A 9,708-nucleotide genomic window follows, 5' to 3' on the forward strand; every position below is an offset into this window, starting at 1 on the left:
AGTCATTTAAATAATTTGGTCCCTAGGGCAATTTAACAGCTATCTTCTTGAAGGAGATTCAGATAGACCAGGGATGATAACTGACAACATAACTGTTAATTTTCACTTTCCCTGAACAGGGCACACATACGCTTACATTTATTCCAAAACAACCAACCATAAAATGATAGGGTTTCCCAAAGTCAGACTGGCAGGTCAAAAATAACATTTACTGCTTGAAAATTCTTAGTTGAATTCTATACTTAGAACATTTCAGAGTGCAGAGGAATTATCATCAATCCTCTCTCAATGTGGCCTAAAATTAGATTACCTTTCTTGGCTGCTATAGAACATTGCTGGTTCACAATGAGAGTCCTTTAGGATTCTCAGATTCTTTTCAGATATATTGCTATTTAGTCAAATCTTCCCCTAGCTTTAGATTATGAGGTAGATTTTTAAAAAACTATAAGACTATAAATTAATTGGTTTTAATCTTACCCAATTACCCATAATCTTACCCAATAAACCCAATGACTATCCTATTGAAATAATTTTAGATCCTGTCAGCTCTGTATCATTTAGAAATTTGACAAGTATGCCATTTCTACTTTTATTCAAGGTAGTAACAAAATGCTAGATAATAGCACTGGGCTAAGAAGAGATCTTTGGAGAGAGCAATTTTCAGACTATCATTGAACAATTAATAGTCACTGTATCAACTTGTTCAACCAGTTCTGAATCTCCTTTTACTATATATCATCTAACTTTCATCTCTCTACCTTGTCCACGACAGATGAGAGATTTGGTCAAATCTTTTTCCAAAATCTAGATTAAATGCTATCTATGGAATCTCCATGATCTATTAAGCTATTAACCTTGACAAAACCAGAAATGAGGCTGGTCTGGATGAAACTATGTTGTCTTCTTGTCATCACTACTTTTTTATCTAGATGTTTACTAATCATTCTTTCTTATTATACATTCTAGAAATTTGCTAGGTCAAACTCATTAGCCTATGTTTGTATAATCTATTTGCCTCCCCCCCCCCATTTTTATTTTGAAGGAAAAAACAATTTTCCCTTTAGCTATGTGATACTATCCCCTTCTTCAAGATCTTTTAAAGACTTTGCCTCAACAGTCACAAGAATAATTTTATTTAGTATATTAGGATTCAGTTTGTGTTGGTCTAGTACCTTGAACTGATTATTCATCTATTTTTAACTCAGAATAACACATTACAAAGAGTTGGAAGAGACTAAAGTGAACATTTAATCCCAGCCATATGTGAAAGGTATCTCCACTATAATTTACCTGACAAGTGGTTCTCCTTATTAACTACTTTTGTCCTATTTGAATCTAATGATCATTTACTTTGACGGAGAAAAGAGAAGCAAAATAATTTTGCCTTCTTCATCTCATTTACTCTAATCTCCCCATCTACTCTATGATCTTATACTTTAGCTCCAAAAAATCCTTCCTCCCACAACAAATTTTATTGCTTTGATTTTCCTTGATAGCCTCAGGTCTTTAGCATCCTGTGTGACATGTGAATCATAGAAGTCACGAATTTTCAGAGCTTGAAGTAGCCTTAGACATTATGTAGTCTAATTCTTTCATTTGAAATGTGGGGAAAAAAAGAAAAACCTGAGAGCCTGAAAAGGAAATGATTTGTGCTACATAGAGAGTCAGAGTTAGAAGTGGGACCCAAACTCAGTTCTCCTAGTTTCAACTCAAGTTCTTCCCATATATAGATTCTGTATATGAAATTGTTTTTATGACCTCTGCTTCCCTGAATATCGCTGGTTAGTAAAGATGCTTGCTACTTCTATGCTAATATGTAAGCAAGGACTCCTTGCTATACCCCTCTAGCTTCCCCAAAGAAATTTTTTCAATATTTGGTTAAGTGGGAAATTTTCAGCATATTGTATGCTTCCTCTCCCATTTCCAACCCAAATGGCCTTGGATGTCCTAACCAAAATTGTCTGCAGGAAAAAGGTAGAGGTGTTGAATGACTTTACCATCCTTTTAATAAAGCTATAGGTAAACAATAGATGTCAAATTTGGAAAATTCATTTTGTATAATTTGTGTGGGTTTAAAAAATATTTTTTTCAGACCATTTTGAGAATATCTTGACTGAGGACAGTGTAAATGATGAAACCAAAGTCCTTGTGGTGAATGCAGCCTATTTCATAGGAAAATGGATGAAGAAATTTCCTGAATCTGAAACAAAAGAATGTCCTTTCAGAATCAATAAGGTATGTGCTCCAGGTGTCCTAGGAGTCCGAAGTGTTATCAGAAGATTTAATAGGATTTATATTTCAGTGGTGGAGGTCACATATAGTTATGATCCCTTAGAAAAGGACCCAAATTATTTGGGACTCTAAAAAAAAAGAAATAATTTACTTCCACATTTCATTATTTATGAAAACAGTATAGTAATACCTGATAGCTACTAGAAAACAATTAAGAGCAAATAATGAAAATAGATCTCAGTTACATTTATAAAATAATCAGGGGGCAGATAGGTGGTGCAGTGGATAGAGCAACAGCCTTGGAGTCAGGAGTACCTGAGTTCAGATCCAGCCTCAGACACTTAATAATTGCCTAGCTGTGTGACCTTGGGCAAGTCACTTAACCCCGTTGTCTTAAATAAATATATATTTTTTTACAATAAAAAATCTTGGGTGGCTATGTGGCTCAGTAGATAGAGAACCAGCCCTGGAGTCAGGAGGAACTGAGTTCAAATTCAACCTCATAATTACCTAGCTGTGTGGCCTTGGGCAAGCCACTTAACCCCATTGCCTTGCAAAAACAAGCAAATAAATAAATAAATAAAATTTAAAAAATCAGAAAAATAAAAGTAATTTCTCCCCCAAAAAAGGCTGGGAACCCCTAATCTACATAATATCAGTGTAATTGACTACAGGAAAGATTACCTTCTTCCTGTTTCATTAAGATGGGGGTGTCTGATGTATCAGAGGGGAAAAATCCAACTTTTATTCTAAATCTTTACAATCTCCTCATTACAACCCCCCCCCATTTCCAATGTTTCTTGTGAATTATGTTTTCACTATTTCCTTTCATTCTGAGATGAGAAGAACTTTATACAGACCTTCTTGTGAGTTAGGGAGGTGTAATAGTAATTCAAGAGTCAGCAAAGTATAGGGAGAGAGAGTACCAATATAGGAGTCAGAAGACAGGTTCAAAAGGAAGTAAGGAAACATGCAATCATTAAGCACCTACTGTATAGGGAACTATGTTACACAGTTTACAAATATTAGAAATATTATTTCCACAAGTTAGAGTTAGGTGCTAAATTATGATCACTATTTCATAATTGAGGAAACTGAGGCAAAGAGAGTTTAAGTGACTTGCACAAGTCACTTGATTTTTCTGGGCTTCAGTTTTCTCTTCTGAAACTCAAGGCATTTGATTTTGTGATCTCTAAGAACCCTCTAAAGATCTACCAGAATCTATCTACAGAACACTTTCTTGCTGGCCTGATTCCTGCAGTCTTCTCATTTATTATATTTTAAACTTGTTCAAGCTGGAACCAAGTCTGATACCCTGACTTTGTGAACAGGATTAATAAGGTACTGGGTTTCCCCTAATAGGGCAATAAAATGGCATTGGAGGACTCTGGTGAAGCTTTCTTCAGAATACAACAGAAGCTATTACTTTCTTATGATTGCATGGATTTCTGTCAGTTCTTGTACTTTTGAGCCATATTATTAAAGCTTTTCTCACGTCTTATGCCATCTCCTTTAAGGCTTGCTCTAAATTTTTGAATCTATTTATGAATAGTTTAGTACATCTTGCTATTCCTACATATGTGACCCACATTCAGTTCTGGTTTATGAAATAAATGAAACTTTTGGGAAACCACATCTTTATCTAAAATTGAAGGTTGTTGATTATTTAACTGAATAGAGATCTTAAAACTGGAGTATAATCCCCAACCTATTTTAGTAAGTCCAGGGAAAGAACCTGGTCATCTACTTTACCCATCCTGAGAAAAGTGAGGGCAATGACTGCCTTCCAGTGCTTTGAAGATTACCCTTGAATCTTCCCTGATGACTTGACTTGGTCATTTTTGCCAGAAAAAATTCAAACCTTTGAAAAGGCAATGTCTCAACAGGAAGGGTAAATCACTGAGTTGTCAATCCTTTGTTCCATATTTTGAATGAAATAATCATAGATTAACAAGAGAAAAAAACTAAGGACAAATAATTTTTCATGGGGAGAGTGTGTGTGTGTGTGTGTGTGTGTGTGTGTCTGTGTGTGTATGAAGGGAGAAAAAGAGCTATAGGGAGATGGTGTATTTTCCACAAGTCAAAGGATATTAGAGCTTCTATTTTACAGAAGAAAAGTAGGGTCCTTACAAGTTTAAATGATTTGCCCTAGTTTATGAGTACTAAGACTAGAATCTAGGGCTTTGGTTCCTAATCTAATATTCTTTTTTTTTTGGTGGTTTCTGCAAGGCAGTGGGGTTCACACAGTTAAATAATTATTAAGTGTCTGAGGTTAGATTTGAAGGTCCTCTTGACTCCAGGGCTGGTGCTCTATTCACTGTTCCATCTAGCTGCCCCGCCAATATTCTTTTCCACTACACCAAATGTCAAAGGGACAGTAGAGGAGAACACACACACACACAAAATGGGGGATAGCTAGGTGGTGGTGGGGCAGCTAGGTGGTGCAGTGAGTAGAGCACCAGCCCTGGAGTCAGGAGGTTCTGAGTTCAAATTTGACCTCAGACACTTACTGACACCTTGCTGTGTGACCTTGGGCAAGTCACTTTGCCTTGAAAAAACCTACCCTCCCCCAAATAGATGGGCAAACATTAGTTAGCTATTGATATTGTTGCCCAGGGCCAACCCCATTTGGAGCATTGCAGAAAGTTTAGAGTCAATCCATTCTACTTTACATGATTATTCTTTTGAAAAGTAGTTTTTAAAAAGGACATGCAATTTTTCATCATTATTAGCACTGAAGTTAGCTCCAGGAGAAATTATGGAAGGGAAGGCAGCATAACATTAATGGAGAAAAAATGTAGTAAGTAAGTAGTAGTAAGAGTCAAGATCCTGGGATTTTAATCCTAGCATTTAAAGCATTGGACCTTGTAATCTTGGAAAAGTTATAGGATCTCCACAGACTTCAGTTTCAGGGTGTGTAAAAAAATGGACCAGACCAGGGGTTATTAAACTGTGGTCTATGAACATTTTTAAAAAAATATTTTGATAGCTCATCATACTTAGTTTCCTATATATTTTATTTTGTGCATTTAAAAAACACTATTCTGAGAAGAGTACCATATGTTTCACTAGACTGTCAGAGGTATTCACGGCACCAAAAAAGGCTCAAAATCCCTGGGCTAGATGATTTCTAAGGTGACTTCAGGTTTTAATATAACAGGTCTTATCTTATTCGTTAATATATAAATTCTTTGAAGACTGGTATTAACAGTTTTTCTGCCTAGCCAGGCACAACTTATTGTGAAAGCCTCGAATGCCTTACCAAGTAAGGATTAATGTCCTGTGGAGTTTTGGGGAACTGAATAGGTAGAGAGATTGGATGTTGTTTTTAAGCCCTCGTTGCTTCTGATGAAAGCAAATGAAGTTGTGCATATGCTCTCATACTTGATTTGTGGCATATACTTACATGTTTCCTATGTTTTACAGACAGACACCAAACCAGTACAAATGATGAATATAGAAGCTACATTTTGTATGGGTAACATCAAAGACATAAACTGCAAGATCATAGAACTTCCCTTTCAAAACAAGCACCTAAGCATGCTCATTCTACTACCAAAAGATGTAGATGATGATTCAACTGGATTGGAAAAGGTAAGGAATTGAGGTGATGCTTTTATCTATAATCTCTATCTTGTAATGGGAAAAATGATTATAAGTTTTATCATTTTTGGACTTGATGAAACTTAGATTACCTTGATGGGGAGTGCCTATGTGGCACAGTGGATAGAATGCGAGAATGGGAGTCAGGAAGACTCATCTTCCTAGTTCAAATCTAGCCTCAGACACTTACTAGCTGTCCCTTAGCTCTCTATGCCTGGGGTTCCTCATCTACATAATGAGCTGGAAGAGAAAATGGCAAACTACTTCACTATTTTTCCCAAGAAACCCCCAGCACCTCAATCTACTTTGTATGCTTTTTTTAATCTACTTTAGATAAGTTCACATGTTAGTTCCTTTGGTTGATTGTTAGCTCCATGAGGGCATGGATGGTATTATTTTTATTTTTTTATCCTTTCCCCAGTGCCTTTCCCAGTTTCTGGCCAATACTAGATATTTAATACACACTTATTGATTGATTGGTCATTTTCATCTTTGGGGTTGAGATAAAAAAGAATTTTTTTTTCTTTTAGGTCCCTTGGTAATAAAGTATGCTTTGCTTCTTTTTTCTTCTTTCAGGTTGAGAAAGAGCTCAGCCCTGAGACTCTGCAAGAGTGGACCAATCCCAGTACAATGGCCAGTGCCAAAGTGAAACTTTCAATCCCGAAATTCAAGGTCGAAAAAATTATCGACCCTAAAACAGATCTGGAGAGCCTTGGAATGAAAAATGTCTTTGATGAAAGCACAAGTGATTTCTCAGGGTTGTCAGAGACTAAGGGAGTGACTTTGTCCAATGTCATCCACAAAGCCTGCTTAGAAATAACAGAAGATGGTGGTGATTCTATAGAGGTGCCAGGATCTAGAATCCTGCAACATAAAGATGAATTCAATGCTGACCACCCATTTATTTATATCATCAGACACAACAAAACACGCAACATCATTTTCTTTGGAAAATTCTGTTCTCCTTAGCACAGTATATAGTCAATCCTGTATGATTTTTATACAAGGTGCAGGTTTCTATAAACTTTATACCCAGAGAATTACTTTCTAACTTTAGCATTTTATAAATATTTTTTGGAGCAGGGAGCAATACATACTTTTCATATGCAGTCATCACATAGAATAGCCTTCTTTTTTTTAAAGCTATTTTTTATTTCACTCCTTTCTTAAAAAAGAAAACAAGGGGAATTTTTTAGCAAAAAAAATCATCATACAAATATGAATATTTATTTGATATGTTTATTTGGGGACTACTCTCAAATATTTCCAGAGGAGCCACCTATAGGGGTTGAGCTTCTGTCATTCAGATGCAACTTTCAGATACAGCAAATTCTGGTAAGGCTAAGTTGTAGGTGCATATTTGCTGTATCTGAAAGTTGCATTCAGGGATGTTAGCATAGAGGACAGTGTAAGGGTTTGTTGGGCTGGGAATACAGGGTCTGTGGCAGATTTTAGAAACCATGCAAAATTGGATCTTGACAGAATTTTTCATTTGATTCAGTTCTCAGTGCCTCTAGCTAGAGTATAAAGCAGTCTGTTGTAGCAGAAGTTAGACAGTAAAACCTAATGGGAAGGTCAGACCTACTGAGAAAATAATCTGTTTGGTGCTGTGCTCACCAAGAGGTAGCAGTGAATTCCAGCTAACAAGCAAAAAAGTTTCAGACACCTGAGATGTCAGGTCCTTCCAGTGCTTGCAATCTGAACTAAGCTTGGAAGAAAAAGGGCTGGGAACTGGACTCTCGTCTGGCATGGTGATGGGAAAGGAAGGGGACTTGGTAGGGTTTTGCAGGATAAAATTCATATCATTAAAGGGCTTAACCGTTTACCATTCTATAATTTTTCTAACTTAAGAAAATTGATTCAATGAAGGGTTTCATAGGAATTTGGAGTCACTGGGCATTTGTAAAGCAAGTTTGATAAGTTACTAGCACAACAAAGATCCTTCTGTTAATTCTGGGCAAAAGGAATATGATTCCTTGACTGAAGGGTTACTTTGTCACGGGGGTCCTCTGTTGAGTATCCTATAAAATAGGTTTAATTTCCATCTCCATTTTCTTGCTGCATGTGTTTGGTATTAAGTTCACCTTATCCTTTTTAGAATAAAAATATTATTAAATTAAATGTCTATAGTTTTCTTTCTATTATGCCTGCCATTTGCAAGGACACAATTATTATGTGACTTAGATAATTTTCTGGTTTTAAATGTCGTAATCAAGCCTTAATGTAAGGGAATTATACATAGGAATATCAAAGATGAAAGGGGGAGAGAGGTCCAACTCACCAAATTTATAGCTCAGGGGTGGGGAATGTCCAATCTGCAAGCCTTATCAGACCCTCAAAATCATTTGATCTAGTTTGACCAAGGCAATTGCAGACTAATTTTTAAAACATCATTTTGTATGGTCCTTGGCAGAGAAAAGGTGCCCTGAGAATGATGTTATAAACATACAAATGTTCCTTGTCAGAGAAAAGGTCTCCTACTCTGTTATAGATGATGAAGCATATGAGAATGGGAAGGAACTTTGGTGGTAATACTGCCAATCCCTACCTGGCAGGTGGTTGTCCAACTTCTGCTTGAAGACCTAAAAGAAGAAAGAGAAAGATCATTGCTCTAGGCAGTTTTTGGACAGCTCTAGTTGCTAGGAAGTTTTTCCTGACATCAAGTGTAGAGTCCTTTTGCAACTTCTACTAGTAGATGTTTCTCCTACTTTTTCTCCCTGGGGCCAAATAGAATTTCGACCAATTTTCTTCTACTTCTCTCTGTAACCATACTGAACAAATCTAAACTTTTCTCCACATAGCAACATTTCAAATACTCAAAAATAGCTATTATGTTCCCAGAATCATTTTCCCCCAGGCTATTCAACCCTACTTTCTTCACCAAATTCTTTAAGGCATGGACTCAAGATCTTTCCCCATCCTGGATGGGGATCCCATAGCTCCCAAGTGGTATATCCTTCTTCCTTTCCTTCACCATACACTTCATTACCCCCCCCCCCCACAACCCTCCTCAACTTCCCAACTCCAATTATTCTTTTTTAAAACTCTTATTATAGGTAACTTATAATATCCATTCCTGGACTAAATTTCTGATCATATAACTATGATAATAGGAATGATGAATGGTTACTCTGAATGCAAAATGCTTCAAGAGTAGTTAGAATTGTAAAACTCTGCCTATAGTTTGAGGTGGTATTTAAAAAAAATAAATGTAAATTAACTTACCCTCTAAAAAAACCCAAAAAACCTCTTATCATAGGGCAGCTAGGTGGCACAGTGGATAGAGCACCAGCCCTGGAATCAGGAGGACCTGAGTTCAAATCCGACCTCAGACACTTAATAATTACCTAGCTGTGTGACCTTGGGCAAGTCACATAACTCCTTTGCCTTGCAAAGACCAAAAGGAAAAAAAGGAAAAAAAAAACCCTCTTATCCTAGAGAAGAAAGGGGAGAAAACAAAACAGGATATTCTGTGATATTTTCATCCACTAAAATGGGACAAAATAAAAATACCTGCAAAAGAACCCTGGAGTCCCTTTCTATCTCAATCTCTGGACAAAATTGTTTTTTTATATATAATAAATTATGTTTCACTTTTCAAGAAGATTTCTTTGTTTTATTGAGCACTCATATCTGCATCATCTTATTTTAAGGTAAATTAGGATGCCCTTAGACATAATTCTCTGTGAAAGAGAACTGATTCTGGAGGAAGGTGCCCTGGCACTTGGGTAATCTAGAGGAAAAGGCATTTCACCCTTCTAAGCCTGTACCCTCATCAGTAAAAGAGGGTTGAATTAGATATTCTTTACAATCCTTTACAGCTATATTTTAGATCTTATGATTTTTTTTGGGGGGAGGCAATGGGGTTAAGTG

General features: G+C 36.5%; 1 protein-coding gene across 1 annotated transcript in view; it reads left to right on the forward strand.

The window, feature by feature from the left end:
* Positions 1-7,951, forward strand: part of SERPINB5 (serpin family B member 5) — a 32,846-nt gene extending 24,895 nt beyond the window's left edge. Inside the window, exons 5-7 of the mRNA XM_074200945.1 lie at positions 2,093-2,235; positions 5,659-5,826; positions 6,412-7,951. Coding sequence (XP_074057046.1) covers positions 2,093-2,235; positions 5,659-5,826; positions 6,412-6,804 — 704 coding nt within the window. The 3' untranslated portion in view covers positions 6,805-7,951. The remainder of the gene's footprint in view (positions 1-2,092; positions 2,236-5,658; positions 5,827-6,411) is intronic.
* The last annotated feature ends 1,757 nt before the right edge of the window (positions 7,952-9,708 follow it).

The sequence above is a fragment of the Macrotis lagotis genome, chromosome X, assembly GCF_037893015.1.
Source record: "Macrotis lagotis isolate mMagLag1 chromosome X, bilby.v1.9.chrom.fasta, whole genome shotgun sequence".
NCBI classification, from domain to species: Eukaryota; Metazoa; Chordata; class Mammalia; order Peramelemorphia; family Peramelidae; genus Macrotis; species Macrotis lagotis.